Source organism: Narcine bancroftii, chromosome 4, assembly GCF_036971445.1.
Source record: "Narcine bancroftii isolate sNarBan1 chromosome 4, sNarBan1.hap1, whole genome shotgun sequence".
NCBI classification, from domain to species: domain Eukaryota; kingdom Metazoa; phylum Chordata; class Chondrichthyes; order Torpediniformes; family Narcinidae; genus Narcine; species Narcine bancroftii.
Genome location: NC_091472.1, coordinates 27,162,129 through 27,184,546, shown reverse-complemented (window position 1 = coordinate 27,184,546; position 22,418 = coordinate 27,162,129). Strand labels below are relative to the sequence as shown.

Sequence of the window (22,418 nt, the reverse complement as noted above, 5' to 3'; positions counted from 1 at the left end):
TTCTATGAAAAGAAACAAATGCCAGGGGAAGCAATAAGTGAATACCTGGCAGCGTTGTGTAAACTGTCAAAGCACTGTCTCTTCGAGCGGTTTCTGACCCAAGCACTTTGAGTCAGATTGGCGATGGGACTGGCAGATCACCAGGCAAAGCAAAAATTATTGGCAAGAGACAATGAAGTAACTCTCGAGATCACTTATAGAACTGCCTGCAGCTCAGAAATAGCAGACAAAAATTTGGATGTGGGCCAATAAGACCTGCTGGTCATGAGGTTTTCCCACCAACAGTACTACCATTGGAGGAAAGGCAACCATCGCCCAGAAAACTGTTTCTTCAAACATTCCAAATGCCACCACAGCAAGAGAAAAGGACATATCAGAGCAAAATGTCCAATTAAAGAAACAGTAAAAGGTGGCTGGACTCAAAATGCTAATAACCACCCAGCCGAGGTCAGAACACTAGCAAAGAGAGAGACTGGCCCTAACAATGAACATAGTAACAGCTCTGAAGAGGACAAAACAACAGCTGCAGTCATACATATCCAAAGGATAAAAGAGAAAAACACAGCGATTTATATTCAACTGAAAATAAACAACGAAGCTCCAAAAATGGAGCTCAACACTGTGTCTCTCATGCCATTACATTTAAAGCAACACCTGCTACCACACCTTGGTGAAAACAACTGAAGTTATACCAAGATCTGTTACTGGAGACAAATTCCAAGTGTTTGGGAAATGTACGGTCAAGGTACAATACAAGCAACAGCAACCAAAAACACTCTCTCTACACATTAGATATCCAGGGACCAGTGCATTTTGGAAGAAACTGGCTACAATACATTCCCCTAGACTGGCTGGAGGTCAGTTCAATACTGACGGTAAACCACAGACAACACCCAGCCAGAACTCAACCAGATTCTCAACTTCCAACAAGGGCTGGGAATGATCAAAGGGGTTCAAGCCAAACTGCAATTTAAAGAGAATGTGGAACCAAAGTTCATCAAAGCCAGTACAGTTCCATTTGCAATGAAAGGAAAAATTGAAGCTGAGTGAAATGGATTAAAAGATGAAGCCGTATTAGAACCAATAGAATACAGTAATTGGGAAGCGCCCATCGTACCTGTATGGAAAGAAAACGGTGAGATTCGCATTTGTGGCGATTTACAAAGTCACCATCAACGAGGCACTAAAAGTACCAGAACACCCCATGCCCAAAGCAAAAGAACTATTCCAAGCACTAAATGGAGGGCAAAAGTGCACAAAACTAGATTTGTCACAGGCATACCAACAAATAGAGATCGATAAAAAATCAAGACAATATGTGACAATCAATACCCACCTGGGACTGTTCACCTACACACACCTGTACACACCTGTACACACCTGTACACACCTGTACACACCTGTACACACCTGTACACACCTGTACACACCTGTATGCCCACCTGCCGTACAGAATTTCAGCAACATGTACAATTTTTCAAGCTACAGTGGACAAATTACCACACGGAATAGCAGTGGGATGTTACCTTGATGATATCATCACGGGCCGAAACGACAAGTAACACTTACAAAACCTTGAAAAGGTCCTACACAGACTACAACAGGTCAACGTACGATTATGACAGGATAAATGTGTCTTTATGTTGCCCTCAGTGACATACTTGCGATTTACCATCGACAAGGAGGGGGTACGAATGGATCTGGTGGCCACAGAAGCCATTGGCAAAGCCCCATATCCAACCAATGAGTCGGAATTACAGTCCTTTCTAGGGTTTATAAATCACTATCAGAAACATATCCCGAATATGTCTACACTACGCAGCCCCCTAAACCACTTACTCAAGAAAGATCAAAAATGGTACTGGAAATACGGAAACTAAAAACACAGCTGATGACTAAAGGAAATATTAACATCAACAAATAAAGTTCTGATCCACTACGACCAAACGAGGAAGTGACTCTAGCCATTGATCCTTCACCAGTAGGACTGGGAGCAGTATTATCCCAATCACAGAGAAGGGTGAGAAACCAGTGGCATATGCTTCACGGACATTAACTGCAAGTGAACAAAATTACACGCAACTCGAAAAGGAAGGATTAGCAAAAATATTTGGTGTAAAAAGATTCCACCAATATCTCTACAGAAGAACTTTCATTCAAATCACTGGCAACAAGCCTCTACATTTGATTCTGGGCCCCCACAAACGCTTTGTGCAACCATTAGCTGAAGCCAGAATTCAAAGATGGACCATGCTACCAGTCACATACAACTTCAAAGTAAAACATAAACCGGGAACACTCAACAGCCCTGCAGATGTCTTATCGCACATGCTACTACCTGAAACTGAACAAAAAGAAGAAATTATTAAATGGGTAGCAGAGGCAACAGACATCAACCAAGAACAATTTCAACAGCTGCCAATTACAGCCCAGATAGTCAGCAAAGAGACCCGAAAGGAGGCAATGTTAAGCAAAGTCTTATACTTCAGCCTTAATGGATGGTCAGAAGCTGAGGTCATACCAGAAAACCTGAAAACTTACTTCACACTCCACCATGAACTATCAGTTGAAGAAGGATAATGGCAAAATGGCAAAAAATCATATTATAAGAGCTGCACCACATCCAACCAGGAATGGTAGGAATGAAAGCGCTGGACTGGATGCAAGTTTGGTGGCCATCAACAGAGACATTGAAGCAACAGTGAGAATCCAAAATACATCAGTCAATACAGCCAAAAATGCCACAAGCCGAAGCTAACCCATGGAATTGGCCATCTAAACCCAGGCATCGGATTCACATAGACTTGGCGGGATCATTCTTGGGGAAGACTTTCCTTATAGCGGTGGTCGCACATTCCAAATGGCCAGTAGTTTTGCATATGAAAAACACCAAAACCAATTCTACAATTGAACAGCTGCAGGCCATGTTTGCCACATACAGACTATCTCACAAATTGGTCACAGAAAATGGACCCCAGTTTGCATCAGAACCTTTCAAAATATTTGAGTGTAAATGTGCAACAACAATATCAGACATATTTTGTTGGTACCCTATCACCCAAGTACTAATAACATAACAATTACAGCACAGAAACAGGCCATTAGGCCCTTCTAGTCCCCACCGAACCAAACACCCCTTTCTAATCCCACCTCCCTGCACAATGCCCATAACCCTCCATCTTCTTCTCATCCATATACCTGTCCAACCTTTTCTTAAATAATACAATTGACTCCGCCGCCACTATTTCTCCAGGAAGATCATTCCACACAGCTACCACTCTCTGAGTAAAGAAGTTCCCCCTCATGTTACCTCTAAACCTCAGCCACTTAATTCTTAACTCATGTCCTCTTGTTTTAAACTTTCCTCCTCTTAACGGAAATAGTCTATCCACATCCATTCTGTCTATCCCTTTCATAATCTTAAATACTTCTATCAAATCCCCTCTCAACCTTCTACGCTCCAAAGAATAAAGACCCAATCTGTCCAATCTCTCCCCATACTCCAGATACTTAAACCCATATACTGGGGAGGCAAAACGCTTTGTGCAAGCATTCAAAAAGGCGATGTAGACCAAAAAAACTCCTAAATGCCTCCTGGGCTCACAGAATTGTAGATTTCCTATTGGGATGCAAGAACATACCGCATTCTACCACAAAACGCACCCCAGCAGAATTGATGTTTGGCCACAATCTGCGGACGAGACTATCCATGATTCACCCTGATCTGGGCTTCCATTAAGAAAGATACACATTGCCACAAACTTTATCTAGAACACAGGAGTTGGCGAGAGAGTACTGGCACAAGATTACAGACAATACAAAGACCCCTGGGTGGGAGGGGTGATCTTACAAAAGATGAGCCCCTGCTCATACTCTATTCTAGTGGGAGACAGACTGTGGAAACGACACACTGACCAATTGCAGCCATTGCCTGACACTAAAGTTCACGAACAACCTCACGACCTGGAGGAAGTAGAACCATACGTGCCACGACAATCCAACCCCTTGCGCTGAGTGAAAGGTGCGGAGGAGGGTAGCCCATTAACCATGGCAAGTAGCCCAGCACGTAGAACCCCAGAGACCAGCGAAGGCCGGCAGTCTCCGTCGACCCGAATTACGATGGGTCCCACTCAGAACAGCCTCGAGCAATTACCAGTCCAGCATGCCATGCTGAGGCGGTCCAAGAAAGAAAGAAGACCACCCGAGTGCTTTAAGGACTATGTCGCATAATTATTATTGTGTCTTTTCGTATTATAATCACTTAGTATATGTACTCTAATTCGCACTAGTAGCCATGGGCCTGATGTAGTAATGGTAGTTTGAGGGGGCCAATTCAACATTTATTGCACGGGGGGGATGAATGTTGTGTATAAGCCCGCCCTACTGTCCATCATGACATATATATATTTTTGTATGTCAGTCTGATGGTATTAAAGATTGGAGAAAAGCACCACGTCTCCGAGTCCTAATTGTGCAAACGTATACACAACAAGAGTGATGAATAAAACCATCCTTTTGACATGGCATCAGGTTGGGAAAAGTACTTCAAGAATAGAAAAAGGTTTCAAGCCATTTGGAGATGCACAATAAACACCATTTTGCAGGCAAGGATCAGAGAAGCAGAACATATTTTTAAAGCACAGAGGCATTCCCAACTGTGAACTGAGAGATTGTTGCTTTGAGCTCCACTCAACAACTCAGCACAAAAATGCGGCCTAAGTAGCTACCTAAGATGTTTCACAAGGAAAAAAATAGTTTGGAATGCTTCAATGTGATGCACAGCAACTGGTAAGTTCCAACAAACTACAAATAAAGATAAGATACCAGTTTATCTTTTAATTCTAGATAAAAGTTAGCCTTGGAGCTTCTCTTTGTAACATAGCCAAAGGGACCTTTTACATCTTCTGCTGAGTTTCCCGTCAGACCCAAAAGGAAGAGAGTCTAACAAATGCAACAACATTCTGATTCGGACAAGAGAAGGCTACCAGACTGCTAGGCTGAGACCAAAGCACTTATGCTGCTCCTCCCGATTCATTTGGCAAAAAAAAAACCACATGATGAAAATTAGTGCTAGAAAATGGCAACGCTGCCAGAGCTGCAGTAACAGCAGCGCTGGCACCGATGAGGACCCAGGCAGAGCGGAGACACAGCTTTGCTCTGAAGGGTTCATCCACCCAATCCTGATGCTGACAGCTCCGTGCAGACTTTAAACAGCATGTTAAATGAGCCAAAGGGGTTTTTATTTTTAAATCCTGCAACCAAGATGGCAGCACCTGTGCTTGGAGGGAACAGCAGACCAGTGCAGGGCCCCAGAAATGGGGAGAACAACACCTCACAAAGCAGAGGAGAAGACCCTGCAGGACGGTGACCATGGCAGTGAACCAGTGAGCAGCTCTGTTGCTGAGGGACCCACTTAGGTTTGCGGGCCACTTGCAGTCGGGGAACCTACAAGGGTGGCGAGTTGCTGGAATCCGGCTTATAGAAACCAGGTATCCGAACTAGGATTTGAGGGGGTACCGAGGGCAAGAAGAGCTCCTGAAGGGCCTCAGGCACCAAAGGCTTCCTGATCACGTTTGAATCTGGTGCTCGGGTTGCCGATTAATTGAGCAGGACTCTGTGCGGCTGCAGAGACTGCGGGAATGCTGGAGGCGAATCCACAAACACAGTCACTCTCTTTTGCTTCATTTTCACTCTTATTGTAAGAGGCACTGGCAACACTAATGGTAGTCAGAAGGTAACTTTGTGTAATAGTACATGTTCTGAACAATCATATGACAATAAAGGTATCTTAAAATTGGCCTAATTCATGGAGAATACTAAAGAATGATAAAGCATTATTTGTTTCAGAGTAGAGATCAGAATCAGAATTAATTGTCATGAACAAGTCACAAAATTTGTTGTTTTGTGGCTCCATCACATTCATATGAACCACCTGACAAAATTAAATAAAAATAGTCCACGAAAAGCCAAAGTAAGACCAGTGTCTTTGGTTCATTGATCATTCAGGAGTCTGATGGCAGCGGAGAAGAAGCTGTCCTTGAGCTGCCGAATGATCATCTTTAGGCTCCTATATCTTTTTCCCCGATGGTAGCAGAACGAAGAGGGCATGCCTGGGTGGTGGGGGCCTTTGAGGATAGAGACTGCTTTGTTAAGACACTGCCTCTTGTAGATGTACTCAATGGAATGAAGTCTGGTGCCTGTGATGTTAACAACGCTCTGGAGTATTTTCTTGTCCTGAGCATTTGCACCCCCATAAAAGAAACTATCCAGAATGCTCTCCATGTCTGTAAATATTTTCGAGGGTCTCTCGCGACATAGTGCATCTTCCTCAAACACCGCACAAGAGCCGTTCCAGCTACATGGGGGATTGTGGATAACGAATATGGCCACTGATCCTGCATTGAGCCAGCCACCAGCCGCCGCTGTAAGTTTCATTTTAACAAAATGTTTGACTAAATTTTAACAGGAGAGGGGATGGGAGACAATTTCAATGCAAGTGTAATTTCAGTGTAAGTTTTAAGGGGGGGAGCGTAATTTCAGTGCTTGCCCGAGGCGCTACTTTCCCTAGATGTGCTACTGGTATCAGTAAGTACATTTCCAATCCAAATATATGCATTTGGTTTCAATTTTGAAGGTTTTTTGGACCAAAATATTTTGCCTTGACTACCTTTTTTTTTTACACACCATCTACTCTTGACTGAACATTCCTTGTTTGGAAGATTAAATAAATTTCCTCTTTTGTCGATTTATTCACTGATGGTGGTTTGATATCTTTTGAACAACTTTCTTCCAAATATAATTTACCATATGTAAATATCTACATTTAGATATCTACAGATAACAAATTTCCAGAATACAGTCATGTCAAATTTGTTCCAGTTAAACCCCTTTCAGAAAGGTTTAATTGGTACTATTTATACTCTTATATTAAATTTGAGATCAGTCCCCATGGATAAGATTCAACAAATATGGGAATCAGAACTTCAACTAACATTATCTCCTGAAACTTGGGGAAGAATTACTAGACAAGTTAATACTTCTTCATTTTGTGCACATCATTCTGTAATACAGTTTAAAATAGTTCATGGATCTTATATGTCTAAAGATAAACTAGCTCGCATCTTTCCCGATACGAGCCCTAGTTGTGATAAATGCAACACTGATGTAGCTTCATTGACTCATATGTTTTGGTCGTGTCCCATGTTAGAAAAATTTTGGGAAGATATTTTTAAAACTCTGTCAGTGATACTGGTTATTTAATTACAACCTAATCCCTCAACTAGTCTTTTTGAAATCACAGATGCAGGTTGTTTACCTTCTTCTGAACATCGAGTAATAGCTTTTTCTACACGATTAGTTAGAAGAGCCATTTTACTTAAATGGAAAGACTCTGATTCTCCTCCATTATTTCAATGGCTTTCTCATGTTTATGTCTTTCTTAAATCTCAAAAAAAATCAGAAGTTGTACTTTAGATACAACTACTAAATTTGAAAAAAACACGGAAACCAATTATTGATTACTTTCATGTGATATAACTGGTGTTATTCTATGAATTAACTCTTCCTCTCCAGATGTAATATAATTCTTGCTGTTTTTGTTATCTGTAGGTGTGGACCGGAGCTATGTTTTAAACTCTTCGACAGATCCTTGGGATATGCTGCTCAGTTGTTCTTTTGTTATTAATCTACTTTTAGTAGATTACTTGGGTTTTTTATTGATAATATTAATATCATTTCTTTATTTCTGTTTTCTTTGTTAGAAGAATTACTTCCAATATTCATTTTCATTCTTTAGAATTTATAAGATACTATGGTGACTTGGACAGACCATTTTAATTGTGTTATTTCTATTTACTTTATGCTGTGTATATTATGACATGTTAATAAAAAGATTGAAAAAGAAAGATACACCACTGGTAATTGCTGAATATGCAAACAGTCCCCAACTTACGACCGACTTTCATTCTGACTGACTAGTCTTTTCTCGAAATGAACGTAAAACAGAAATTCAATGTATCCGTTTTATTGTTCGTCAAATACAGCATGGCGACCACCAAGGCTAGCTCTCACAAGAGGTTGGCCACCACTGCCTTAGGCATTATTTTCCATAGATAGGCCCCTACTTTCACCCCAAAAGCATAATTTTTATATTTACATATATTTTTTTAAATATATACAGTATTATTTTTAGGTCGCATGTACAGATTGTCATAAGTCAGGGACTATCTGTATAGTGATCTGAGAAAGCTAGCATCATTTGGTTAAGAATAATTAAGACCATTTCAAATTTACCAAAATGGATATGCAGGGTCAACGTCAGAAACTCTCAGTGCGGGAGAGCCGCAGTCACACTTCTCCCTCATGGCGCATGAACCAAGCGGCTCTTCGTGCGCTGCTGTCACACTTGCCCCTCATCGCGCATGCACCAGCCAGTAATATTTAGGACAACGCATGCACCAGCCGGCACAATTTAGGGCCCCTTTAAAATAAATGCTACAGGTCCTACAATACCTTAAACTGGCCCTGTCTATCTCCCTTCCGTGGGCTTCCTTGTTGCTGCTTCTGATTCTACCATCAAGCATGTGTCATCTCCAAATATGAAAATAGCATTAGAATTATGTCTGACCACAGTCATGGGTGTGTAATGAGAAGAGCAGTGGGCTAAGCACGCATCCTTGAGGTGATCCTGTGTTGATGATCAGTGAGGAGGAGACGTTGTTTCCAATTCGTACTGACTGTGATCTTCCAATGAGGAAATCAAGAATCCAGTTGCAGAATGTGGGTGCAGAGGCCTAGGGTTTGGACTTTCTTTACCAGGACTGAGGGAATAATGGTGTTGAAGCCTGAGCTGTAGTCTATGAAGAGCAGCTATTTGTGAGTTGCTGTTTTGAAGGTGATCCAGAGCTGAATGGAGACCCAGTGATATTGCACCAGCTGTGGAGCGATTGTGACGCTAGGCAAATTGCAGTGCATCCAGACCTTTGCTTAGGTATGTGTTCATTCTGACCATGACCAACCTCTCAAAGCATTTCATCACAGTAGATGTTAGTCCTGCTGGGCAACAGTCATTGAGGCAGCTCACACTACTTTTCTTGGGTACTGGGATGATTGATGCCCTTTTGAAGTAGGTGGGAACCTTTGTCTGCACCAATGAGAGGTCGAAAATGTTCATGAACAATCCAGCTAGTTGGTTGGCACAGATTTTCAGTACCCTGCCAGGTACGCCATCAGGGTTCTTGGTCTTCCAAACAAGATTCTAAAATGGTTATGTTATTTCCTTTTTCTATACGTTTATATAATTTACAATGGTTTTATATTATACACATCAAAATAGATGAGATTTAATTTTGTAAAGCTACTTCGTTTTATGAGAAGGGTCAGTTTTCCTTTTGCTGGATCAATTGTGACCATCTACAAGAACAAGGGAGACAAAAGAAATTGCAACAATTATCATGGTAGCTCTCTTCTGTCAGTTGTGGAAAAATGCCTCGTGAAGATCATCCTTAAACGTTGGGTGTCCAACATCTATGACAACATCCTTCTAGAAAGCCAGTGCGGTTTTCAAACAGGCTGTAGTACAGTGAATATGATCTTCTAACTGAGGCAGCTCCAAGAAAAATCTCTATGTCACATTTGTTGATCTAACCAAATCGTATGAAGCTGTTGGTAGAGATGGCAGGTGGAAGCTCTTACCAAAATTTGGTTGCCCCAGCACGCCTAACCAACATCATCCGTCAGTTCCACGATGGTATGGAAGGCCGCATCAGTACATGTGGTGAGTTGACAGACCCATTTCCCATCAACAACAGCGTAAAACAGGGTTGTGTTTTGGCCCCCTACTCTGACTGAACTATTCTTCACTGTTGTTCTTCAGGGATCCCACATCAGACCTGAAATTAGGGGTCTTCCTACAAACGAAGGTTGATGGCAGGCTCCTCAACCTCGTGAGTCTGAGAGCAAAAGCAAACATCAAGAACTTGGTGGCGCACGAGCTACTGAGCGCCAATAACTGTGCACAGGCTGCCCACTTTATCCAAGACTTAAGGAGATCACCAGACACTTTGCCAGAGATGCTAAGAGCTACGGATTGACAATCAGCCTGAAAGAAGTTGAAAGTTTTGTAGCAGCCGGCCCCAGGTTCCGGCTACAAAGAACCAAATGTCTTCAATGATGAGATTTGCTACAAGTTTTGCTCCCCTGGGCAGCACAATATCATCCTCAGCTTCTTGAGATGAAGTCAAGAACCAGAAAGTCCTGCTTTGCCTTTGGTCAGCAGAATGTTTGGGTTTGGTCACAGAACATCAATTTGGCCACCAAGTGCAAGGTGTAGAGGGCTGCTGTCATATCAGCCTTGCTACATGGATGTGAGATGTGGTGCCCATATTAGAGTCACTTATGTCAGCTTGACCAACTGCAGCAGCGTCACCTACGTTCTCTGATGAAGACCACCTGGTGAGACAAGGTCTCCAATATTGAGGTCCTTTCTCGAGTCCAAATACCACCAGTTTCAACCTTGGTGATGTCAGCCCATTTGCACTGGGCAGGATATGTAATCAGAATGCCTGTCAGCAGACTGCCCAAAGGACATCTTGTATGGCCAATTGCCCCAAAAACGAGGAGGCCAGTGACTATGGTACAAGGATGTTCTGCACAGGAGCCTCAAGAAAGCTGGCATTGACCCATCAACATGGGAGGATCTGGTTCAAGATCACTCGCAATGGAGGAACACCATCAGAAAAAGTATGGATGCTGCTGAGAAAAAGCTCAAACAGACAAAAGAGGAAAGGCACCGGAATCCCCACAACAGAGTCTGCCCCTGTTGCCCCTCCAGGCCTCATCTGCTAAGTATGTGGCAAGCAGTACCTGTCAAGGATCAGTCTGTACAGCCTCTTCAGGACGCACATATCAAACCCCACAAACTGAATGAAAGGAACCTATGGGATAGATAGTCAGAAGAAAAAAATTATACACGTTAAAATAGATGAGATTTAATTTTGTAAGGCTACTTAATGTCATGAGAAGGGAAAGTTTTCCTTTCATTGGGAAGTTTCAAGAGTGGAATTTAAATAACACCACCACCTCACACTTCAAAGTCTTTAAAGCAGCAAGTGTGGTGATAACAGTGTGTTTTGCAGGATAAAGAACCAAAGCTCCAATTCTCCTCAAAAGGACAGCTGTGTATCCCTACATGACAGTGCTGTCAATTTCAAAAATAACTCTCTGCTCATTTACTGAGTCATTGAAAGGAATCCTGCAGGCAGCTCTTCTATTCCAGACACTATAGGCTTATTCGCTCACTGAGGTTATTACAGACCCATTTCTCTTTTGGATATTCATCTTATACAGGCCCATCAAGCACAACGTCATCAATCCATCCATCATCTGCTAATGTCCTGCCTCCGGCAAATACTTCTTTTAAAAGAGCACTCTGATCATGAAAATAAAGCACAATTTTTCAGTCACAACTTCCATGTTGAGTAAAGCACTGCAATATCTGGATTAGAGGAGACACATTTGTCGAGACCTCTGTCTACTCAAGGAAACTGTATCCTGTGCCCTCCATAATTTTTGGGACAATGATACATTTTTCCTTTATTCCCCCTAGTGCTCCACAGTTTTAAATTTGAATTCAGACAATTCAGGGGATTAAAGTGCACATTCCAGATTTTGTTCAAGGTTATTTGTATTCATTTTGATTCGACCAGGTAGAAATAGCAGCACAATAATCCCCTCATCTCAGGGCACCAGAACACTTGGGACATAGCAATGGTTCCTGTCTGTATATTAATGTAGTCATGTTTAGTACTTGCACGCAATGACTGCTTGAAGTCTGTGATTCATAGACATCACCAGGTGCTGAGTATCTTCTCTGGTGATGCTCTGCCAGGCTTCTACTGCTGCCATCTTCAGCTCCTGCTTGCTTTGGGCACTTGTTCCCTTGTGTTTTCTCTTAAGCATATGGAAAGCATGCTCAGTTGGATTTAGATTGGGAGGCTGACTTGGCCATTCAAGAATTTTACGGTTTTTAGCTCTGCAAAGCTCCTGTGTTGTCCAATGAGTTTGGAGGCATTTCCTCGAACTTGAGCAGATAAGATGTTTCTCTGCACCTCAGAAATTTGCTACTGCCATCAGTAGTTGCATCATCCATAAAGATAAGTGCACCAGTACCTGTGGCAGCCATACACCCCCAGGCCATAACATCCCCACCACCACGTTTCACAGATTAGGTGGCATACTTTGAATCTCAGGCAGTACTTTTACTTCTCCACACTTTGCTCTTGCCATCATTCTGATACAGGTTAAACTTGGTCTCATGTGTCCACAAGACCTTTTTCCACTTTTCAAAACTTCTGGACAAATTGTAATCTGAACATCCTGCTTCTGTGGCTAACTTGCGGTTTGCATCTTGCAGTGAAACTCTTATTTCTGTTCGTGAAGTCTTCTGCGTACAGTAGTCATTAACACATCCACACCTGGCCCCTGAAAAGTGTTTCTGATCCGTCGGTTAGGCGTTTGGTGATTTTTCTTCATTATGATGAGAATTCTTCTGCCATCAGCAGTGGAGGTCTTTCTTGCCTACCAGTTCCTTTGCAATTACTGAGCTCATCAATAAGCTCTCTCTTCTTAATGATGTTCCAAACAGTTGATATTGGTCATCCTAACCTTTGGGTGATGCCTCATACTGTTTTATTCTTGTTTTTCGGCCTCATAACGTCTTCCTTCACAACTCAATTCCTCATGTTGAAAAAATGGCAATTACAGACTCCAAATGTGACCACAAGCTAGGAAGCAAGCCTAGTTCTCTTATGCCTGCATCAATTAGGTTATTAAACATACCTGAGTATTCAGAAACACCCAAGAAGCCAAATGTCCCAAACATTATAGTTCCCTGAAATGGGGGAACTATGTATAAAAAATCCTATCATTTCCAAATGGTCAAACCAAAATGTATGCAAATAAACCTGAATAAAATCTAGAATGTGCACTTTAATCACATGTGAATTGTTTGATTACAAATTTAAAATTATGGAGCATATAGGAAAATAAAGGAAAAGGCATCTGTCCCAAACATGAAAGGAAGGCGCTGTAACCTTAGGAAAGATAGCACAAAACTCCACTATTAGAACAAAGTTATAACAAGTTCAATGGTTGGTGAACAAAATGGTGGCCATGAGCAAAAGTTGCAGATCTGCAGCTGACATTTTGACAGCTGAACATTCTCAAGGACAATCACGTTCTTGAAGTGAAACACAAATCACACAGTTTGATTCCAAGAATTCGTGGAAAGGATTATTTTCCTGTTTAGTCACTTCCAACTGTCACAGTCGAGGAGATCCGCTCCATGACCCGAGCCTGTTCGGTGTGCGCTGAATGCAAGCCCCACTTCTTCCGTCCGGATAACTCCCACGTTATCAAAGCCACCCGCCCCTTCGAGCGTCTTAGCGTAGACTTTAAGGGGCCCCTACCGTCGACCAACCGTAATACCTACATCCTTATGGCCATCGACGAGTACTCCCGCTTCCCGTTCGCTGTGCCCTGCTCAGACACCACTGCCACCTCAGTGATACAGGCCCTTCACAGTATTTTCGCCATCTTCGGATACCCCAATTCCATCCACAGTGATAGGGGGTCCTCATTCATGAGCGCAGAGCTGCAACAGTACCTTCTGGAGTGTGGTATCGCTTCAAGCAGGACCACAAGCTATAACCCACGCGGTAACGGCCAGGTTGAGAGGGAGAATGCCACCATATGGAGAGCAGTTACACTGGCTCTCCGGTCTCCCCACCTCTCACTGGCAGGAGGTTCTCACTAGTGCCTTACACTCCATCCGCTCCCTCCTATATACTGCAACAAATGCCACCCCCCACGAAAGGATGTTCCTTTTCCCAAGGAAATCCGAATCAGGAACCACTGTTCCGGCATGGCTCACCGTCCCTGGCCCCGTCCTTTTGCGACGCCACGTCCGGCACTCAAAGAATGACCCCTTGGTTGACCAAGTGACTCTACTCCACGCGAACCCACATTACGCCTACGTTGAGTTCCCAGACGGGCGGGAGGACACTGTTTCGGTGCGGGACCTAGCTCAGGACGCGGTAAACCCAGTAAACCCCCCAACCCAACCTTCCCCAACTCTTTATTCCCCAGGCCCCGTGCCGCAACAGAGGGACCAACAGCACCCCAACGACCCGGGCCACCCTGCCGACAACACGACTGGGGAATTGAGCGACGGAGCAGTCGCACCCGACGAGCCCGCTGGCGACACCACTCCAGCGACCCCAATTCCGGCACCACGGCGATCACGCCGGATGGTCAGACCCCCTGACCGCTACAGTCCTTGACCTACCCCTTCCTTTCATTCTCTCCCTCGTTTTTTGTTTTTTTTTCCAGGGTCAGTTCTCCAAGAAGGGGTGAATGTGATAGTACAGATCTATCACCAATGTACATAGTGTATATAGTTACTGTATCTAAACTGTGCTTACAGCGATTGGTCACAGAGAATTATTACATCAAATAGATCTATTGCAATGGAAAATAATGCTTCTCCACTGCAAAATACCGGTTCCACTAAAGTAAATGTTAAAGTTAGAATCACAAGCTTCAACTTGCTATCTCTGATGTTGGATTCACAGTGGTTTAAGCTCCAACAGCTGACAATTACGGCCATTCAGCATGTAAAATAAAACCGTGAGCAAAAAATGCACCGATGAAGCATCAACGTTGAGAACATTTGGAGCTAGTTGGCTTCCTCAACCTAATCTGAAGGCCCAGTAACCATTAGCACTTTTGATGGTTCTGTCCATGTTGGGTTTTTTTAATACGAACCAGTAAAATAGGCATGTCACTGGTCATCAGGAAGGCAACTGCACACCCTGAGAAGACTCAAGCGGGCAAGGCTACCAGCCGTCATTATGCTAACCTTCTAAAAGAGATCTATCTAGAGCGTCCGGCATCACAATGCTGCATAGAAATGGATCAGAGGTCAATCTACAGGACCATAAGAGAGCCAGGGAGGATCACCTGAGTCTCCTTCCCAACTGGGATCATTGTTTGAAGAAGGCACACAAAATCATTGAGGATCCTTTTCATCCCCGCACACAGCACGTTTCAGCTGCTCCCATCAGGAATGAGATACAGGTACAGGAGTATCAGAGCTAGTACTACCAAGCTGAGCAACTGCTCCATCTTACAGTCAGCGAGAATGATGAACAACTAAAGGAACTGATCACATTAACTATCTGAGAGGCTAATTGAAGTGCCAGTTGATGAAGTAGACAAAGACGATGTGGTCAAACAATAATCATGGTTTTTATTAGCAGAAACTCATGGTACAATAACGAAAGACAATAGATGCATACATAGTCATATCCAAGGGGAGTATCCTTAACAATGGAGATAATGCACAGCCAATGTTAGTACAGCAAGGCTCGCCAGAGGGGGGGGAGACAGGCAGCTTGGCAGACATTCACCACACTAAAATTTACGAAACACTATTTATTTATTTATACTATTTATTTATTTATTTGTTTGTCTGTATATGTGTTCTGTCGGGTTGTATGTCTGCATGTTTTGCACAGAGGACTGGAGAACGCTTTTTCATCCAGATGTATTTGTACAATCAGATGCCAATAAACTTGACTTGACCTGATCTTTACTCAGGCCTCTTTCACTGCAAGTGTCATCCACAAGGGTCATCTGAGAAGCGCACTGTGAGAAGTGATTTAACACGTCGCTTCTATTACAGCGATTCAAATAGAAGCAGTTCCAACAACTGGAACAGCTGGTGTCCTGGATAACATGGCAATGCTAGAGATGTCTTCTTCACAATGAGCAGCAATGCACTTAGGCTGTACTTAATTTCATAGCCCTTCACTACAACTCATCCATGCCAACCAAGTTGCCTACTTGAGATCATCCTATTAGTCTGTGTTTCCCCCATATTGGTCTACATAAAAACACACCGTAAACTCTGGAAGAACTCATCCGGTCTTGCAGCGTCCATAAGAGGTAAAGATATTTTACTGACATTTTGGGTCTGAGCCCTTCAAGGTATAAGCAAAATGCAGACAGGCATCTAAAGACAAGGTGCTCAACAAAGTAATCTACCCAGTATGCGGACAGTCTCTGTGATGTAGTGGAGAACACAACAGGAGCACTGAATGCAGTAGATGACCTCTGTAGATTTACAAGTTAAGTTGTTGCTTCACTTGGGGCATCCCAGCACTATCCGCCGCAATAGTGTGGATTTCCCAGTGGTCACCCATTTCAATTCCACAGTTCATTCTCTTGCCAACATGTCTGTCCATGGTCTCATGCACTGCCAGACTGAGACCACACTCAAACTGAAGGAACAACACCTCATCTTCCATCTGGCCACCCTCTAACCGCATGGCATTAACATGGACTTCTCCAAATTTCGTTGCCCTTCGGGTCCTTTTTCAATCTTTTCCTTCTTACCTGAAATCTATTCCCTCTCATTTTGGACTCCCCCCGCCCCCCCCCCACCCCATAATCCTGGGAAGAAGACACTGAACATTCACTTTTCATATGATTTTATATACTTCTGATGTCACCCCTCAACCTGAAGGGTAATTTTTTTCAGAAGGCTGTGGGTATATATAATGAATGCCAAACTAAGCAGTCGAGGCAGGGACAATTACGACATTTAGAAAAATAGCTCTATGCCTCTATAACTGCACATGAAACTCCAGTTTTGTCTCACCGAGTTTTATAAAGCTGCAACATTACATCCCAACTCTTGTACTCAATGGCTAACTGATGAAGACCAATGTCCTGGAAGCCCCCAATAAAGGTGATTATGCCCGAGTCCCTCTCTCAGTACATATCCTGGGATTGGGCCTGCAACACGAGCATGTGTCCATTCTAATGGTAATAAAAGCCTGTCATCTAGTAACTCCTCTCTTTTGCTGTTATTGATAGAGTATTACTGACTACTTGTGTTTCCACTTGCAGAGAACAATGTAATTGCACCCTATCATCCTTCTGTTCTACAACACGCTCCAAGGCCCTGAATTTTACCGTGTAAAATTTCTATTTGACTCACCAAAAAAATTCATCTGCCATTTCTTGGCTCACTTTCCCATTTGAACTAAATTCCAAAGAGTATAACCCTCGTCCATCTCCTCTTATTTACACATCAGTTCTGCCATCCCAGGAATCAGTCTGGCGAACCTTCATTGCACCCCCTCAACATCGAGAATGTCCTTGCTCATATCAGAAGACCAAACTCAAAGCCCAGCCTCACCAAGGCCCTGTGCAATTGCAGTAAGACCTCCCTGGCTTTTTATTCAAACCCTCCCACAAGAAAGGCCAATGTGCCATTTGCTTACTTCACCATTTGCAGTACCTGTATTCCAAACTTCAATGACTGATGCACGTGGCACCCAGGTCTCATGACACCTCTCTTTATTTCCTAATTAGTCACTAATGACAAACCTAATAGCTTGAATATGCATGAGATTATCTGATCTCAAAAGCTAAGCAGGCACAAGCCTGGTCAGCCCTTGGAGGGGAGACTGCCTAAAAAACACCAGGTGCTACATGTTACTGTGAGGAGCACTGGACAAAGTGGTGTCTCTGTCTTCCTTTTGGTGGACAAAAGTCAATGAATTTCATGTATGTAACATATTAAATATAAAATTATGTTATAATAGCCTTTATTTTGAATAATTGGGTTTCCTGTTATTACCACCATAGTGGATATCCTCACATTTATCCACATTATGTTGCATCTACCACATGTATGCCCATTCTCCTAATCTGTCCAAGTCATCCTGCAGCCTCTTGGAATCTTCCTCATTGCCATTCAGCTTGGCGTCACCTGAAAGCTTACACAAATCTAGATCACTTACATGCATTGTAATCGCTGGGATCCAATAACTGAGCCTTGTGGGATCCCAGTAGATACTGCATGCCAATCTGAAAAGGACCCATGTATTGCCATTCTTTGAATCCTGCCTCCCAACTAGTTTTCTATCCATACCATGTTCTCTAAATTTACTCATGAATCTCTTGTTTAGGACTGTATCAAAAGCCTTGTAAAAATCTAAATTCTCCATATCATTCATCATTGTCCACTCTACTGCTTACATCCTCAAATATTTTGATCCTGTTGTAATCTCAGATAGCTCTCTTCACTCTCCACAATATCACAAATTTTGGCATCATCTACAAACCTCCTACCCATGGCAACAACATTCTCATCCAAATCAGTAATAGAAAGGACTAACAGCCGGAGTTCCAGCACCAATCCCCGCGCCACACCATTAGTCACAGGGCTCCAACCCAAGAAACACTCCATTACCACCCTCCAAATCCCACCACCAAGCCCCTTTTGTATCCAATTGGTTAGCTTACCCTAGGGCCCACTTGGCTTCTGGCCTCACAATGCCATGGCCCTCTTGTGGCAATAACTGAGCAATATTTTCAAGTCAAAGTCAGCTCTGTAAGAAACACATCTTTATCTAATTTAAAGTATTTTATTTAACATTTTTAAAGACCCACATGGAAACACGCCAACTGACTGAGAATCACTGCCCTAGATCTTATATGATCTCTCCTTCTGGACCACATACCATGAAGGACCATGACAAAGGCCTTGCTAAAGTCCATATGGGCAACATCTACTTTACCCTCATCAATCCTCTGGGTCATCTCTTCCATGTTGCACTGATGGCAAGCAGAGGTCACATATTGATTTACCTTTGTGAATTCATGGGATGCATGAGTCATTGACTGGAGAATTTTGGCTATTCTGACCTTCGTTCCACAGAGCCCAGATAAGGAATATTGTAAAGGAGGTAAGGACAGTCAACAGGAACCTATTTACCTTTTAAATACAGCAAAGCCCTTTCAATTCAGGACTGCTGACAACCTGAGCTGCAACGGTCCCTTGTGATAAAATCATACACGATGACAACCATGGTCGAGACTGACACATAAATAATGGCAAAAGGGATAAAACCTGAAAGGATTTCTGAATTGAAGAACAACAAGGATTCAATGCTGTAATAAAATAATTCCATTATAAAAAATGAATGAGTGGAGAGTTAATGTTTCAGGCAGGTCAGTCAGATATCGTCTGACCCGCTGTGCATTTTTTTTTGTAATATCAGATTTCCAATATCTGTAATGCTCACTTTAGTAGCAATTGATGCCTTGAAAAGAAAAGATGAACGCAAAATATTTCAGTGAGAGACAAGCAAGAGAGCATTCTTAATGGTGCAAGACTTGGCCAACATATCTTACTTACATCTCCGGTAAGTGTGGCAATTATTATGATGGCACATTCTCATTTAAAGCAACCAAGGATCCAAGAGGTCAACCAGAAAATCTACAGATGCTGGTGTCCGGTGCAGTAGACAAAAATGATGGAGAAACTCAACAGGTCATGCTGCATCTATAGGAAGCAAAAGGCAGTCTTTTACTACCGATGGATACTGTTGGACTTGCTGAGTTTATCCAGCACCTTGGTGTACAACCTCAGATCTTCCTTCTACCAGGTGTGCCACATAGTTTGTATTCAGTTCACAAAGGGAATCCTATAAATAGATTCAGTATCCCAGTCACCAAGAAAAAAAAATCTCAAAACATCGAGTCCTGTATACTTAGTAAAGAAGAAATCTCTCATCATTCAATCTTAACAAGTCCTAAGACCTATTTGAAATATTATTTTCAGTTCTGGTCACCTCACGACAGGAAGGATGTGAATGCTGCAGATAAGGTGCAGAGATGATTTACAAGGATTGGAGAGCATGCCTTAAGAGGGTAGGGTGAGTGAGCTTGTTCTTTTCTCCTCAGAGTGACTGACGATGAGGGAGGTAACATGATAGAGGAGTAGAAGATGATGAGAGGCATTGTTCATGTGGCTGGCCAGAGGCTTTTTTCCCCAGGGGCTGAAATGGGTAAAACTAAGGGGCATAGTTTTCAGGTGCTTAGGAGTAAGTAAGGGGGGGGGGGGGAAGAATGTATGAGGTGGATGCCTGGAATGCACTGCCAGCAACAGTGGAGGCAGGTACAATACCGTCTTTGAAGAGACTATTAGATCGGTACATGGAACAGAAAAATGGAGGGTTATGCAGTGGGGAAATTTCTAGACAGTTGTTAGAGTAGGTTATAAGGGTGACACAACAACATGGGCCAAAGGGCTTGTATTGTGCTCTATGTTCTAAGAAATTGACATCAAGGGATAGTTTAAATTTTGAAAATATAGCAGCTCTTCATTATTTTTATGCATCAAAAATGTATTTTAGAATGCAAGCTATCGTATAGAGCATCCAGTCCTCATATGGTGACAATTACAAATGCCAAATTCAATGGTCACTGATGAAAGCATAGTGAAGATTCAAAAAGCTTACCTTCGAGTTTGATGTAGACTCCAAAAAACAGAGTCGATTGCCAAAACCTTCGGCTGCCAGACAGAGTTTGAGCTGTTCTTTGTGGAGAGTGGCACTGCACTGCAGCACAACTTCATCATTCTATAAGAAGATAAACAAAATATGTACATCATTTAGAGTTGCAATATAATGCAGCAGATTCACACATTGGCGTATCACGGACTGCATTCTATTTGCTTATGAGATTTGCAGTATCGATATTTTTCGCAGACTCCATGTGATGCATCCAAGGGCTTTTTAATTTAAACTTGTTCCAGCCCCTCAGTATGCAATGATCCAAGGACCTTAAACTTTAGCCCAGCGGTTCTCAACCTTTTTCTCCCCACTCACATCCCACTTTAAGTAATTCCTATGCCATCGGTGCTCTGTGATTAGTAAGGGATTGCTTAAGGTGGTATGTGAATGGAAAGAAAAAGTTTGAAAACTACTGTTTTCATCGAACCTAATTGACTCTTTATGTGCACGGTTTCATAACTCCAAAGGAAATGGGCCAATGACAATTTTTCTCAAGCAAAATATTTCAGTAACAATTGGGTCTAGAGCAGTGATTCTCAACCCTCCCTTCCTACTCACATACCACCTTAAGCAATCCCTTACTAATCACAGAGCACCGATGACGTAGGGATTACTTAAAGTGGTACATGAGTGGAAAGAAAAAGGTTGAGAATCACTGTCCCCATCCAATGGCTGCTCCAAGCATAACAGAGCCAATTCGAGTTATAGAGCATGGAAACAGGTCCTTCTGCCCAACTCATCCACGAGACCACAATGCCTATCTCAGCTGGTCCCATTTGCCTGCGTTTGGACCCAATTCCTCCAAATCCACCCATGCACCTGTCCAAATATCTGTTAACAATTGTAATTGTACCACGCTGATCTCCTGAGAATGATCTTGCTATAGGTTTTATTCTCTGAGCGGACACAATCACAGAAACTCAATTAACAGTTTTAATGTTTTGATTACAGAACAGGAGTTACAAAGATCAATGAGTGAAAGTTTCTCTTTACAGCAATGACTGTAACTTACTTAACAATAAATCCAATTTCCTATTAACAGCAACATGTGCACATTATAACGAAATTAATTGTGTTCCTGAAACTTGAGTATCGTGCTATTCCACGGCTCTACTCTGGAGCCTGTCACCGGTTCCCCGTTACCACATTAGCACAATCTACATCCCTCTTTACTAAGTATAGCCCTCACAATTCCTTCCCCTCTAATAGTAGGTTATATAAACACCCCTGAGAGTAAAGGTGAGAGGGGCAATTGATGGGAATGTGGGGAATATAAAAGAGATTTGTACAGGATTAGCGCATATGGTTCTTGTGAATGAAGTGCCTCTTTTCATGCTATATGGATCTATGACTCCTTCCAGCGTCAGTCAATGTGCATCTCTGGTGTCCCATGCTGATGAAAGCTGGCCTTGCACTCATTTTAATATCCTGACAAACACACCTTTGGAAGGAAATGGATGACAGTCTCATCCCCAGTGCATCCTTCTCGTGGACAGGGTCCTGTTGTTTGGGGTCTGCCTGTGCAGGAGCGTATCTGACCGGGAGCACCATTCTCACCACCAGCTGCTAAATGACTTTGATAATCTGCTCAGGAATTCATCTAAAAAGATCGGCATATCTTATCTTGAGTGTAATTTGTGCAGACCATTGTCTGATTGCTTATGGACAGAAGGTGCTGTTCTGCAGATGGGTTTTGACAAGGCATTGTTGAGATTGACACTGTACTACTGAATGGAATTCCCTGCAGCACAAGAGGAGAGCCACTCTCTGCAACACAACATCAGATCATCTTCAACAGATGATAAATGGGTGCTTTTACTGTATTCAGAATCGACACGAGGACTAATCCAACCCCGTGGAATGGCACCCATTGGTATGAGGACCACATTGGGTGCATTTTTCCTTCCAAATCCTTGCGTTTGGATCCAGATCAGGTCAGTCCCCTTGAAGTTGTTCAACTCAAGTTTATGATCATCTGATTGCACAATT

At 42.7% G+C, this 22,418-nt stretch overlaps 1 protein-coding gene across 1 annotated transcript in view; it reads right to left on the bottom strand.

The window, feature by feature from the left end:
• ryr2a (ryanodine receptor 2a (cardiac)) overlaps positions 1–21,980 on the bottom strand; it is a 612,110-nt gene extending 590,130 nt beyond the window's left edge. The window contains exons 1-3 of the mRNA XM_069936123.1: positions 21,867–21,980; positions 21,179–21,325; positions 20,376–20,495 (exon numbers count right to left, since the gene is read on the bottom strand). Of these exons, the coding sequence (XP_069792224.1) occupies positions 20,376–20,495; positions 21,179–21,325; positions 21,867–21,980 (381 nt within the window). The remainder of the gene's footprint in view (positions 1–20,375; positions 20,496–21,178; positions 21,326–21,866) is intronic.
• Between the last annotated feature and the right edge of the window lie 438 nt (positions 21,981–22,418).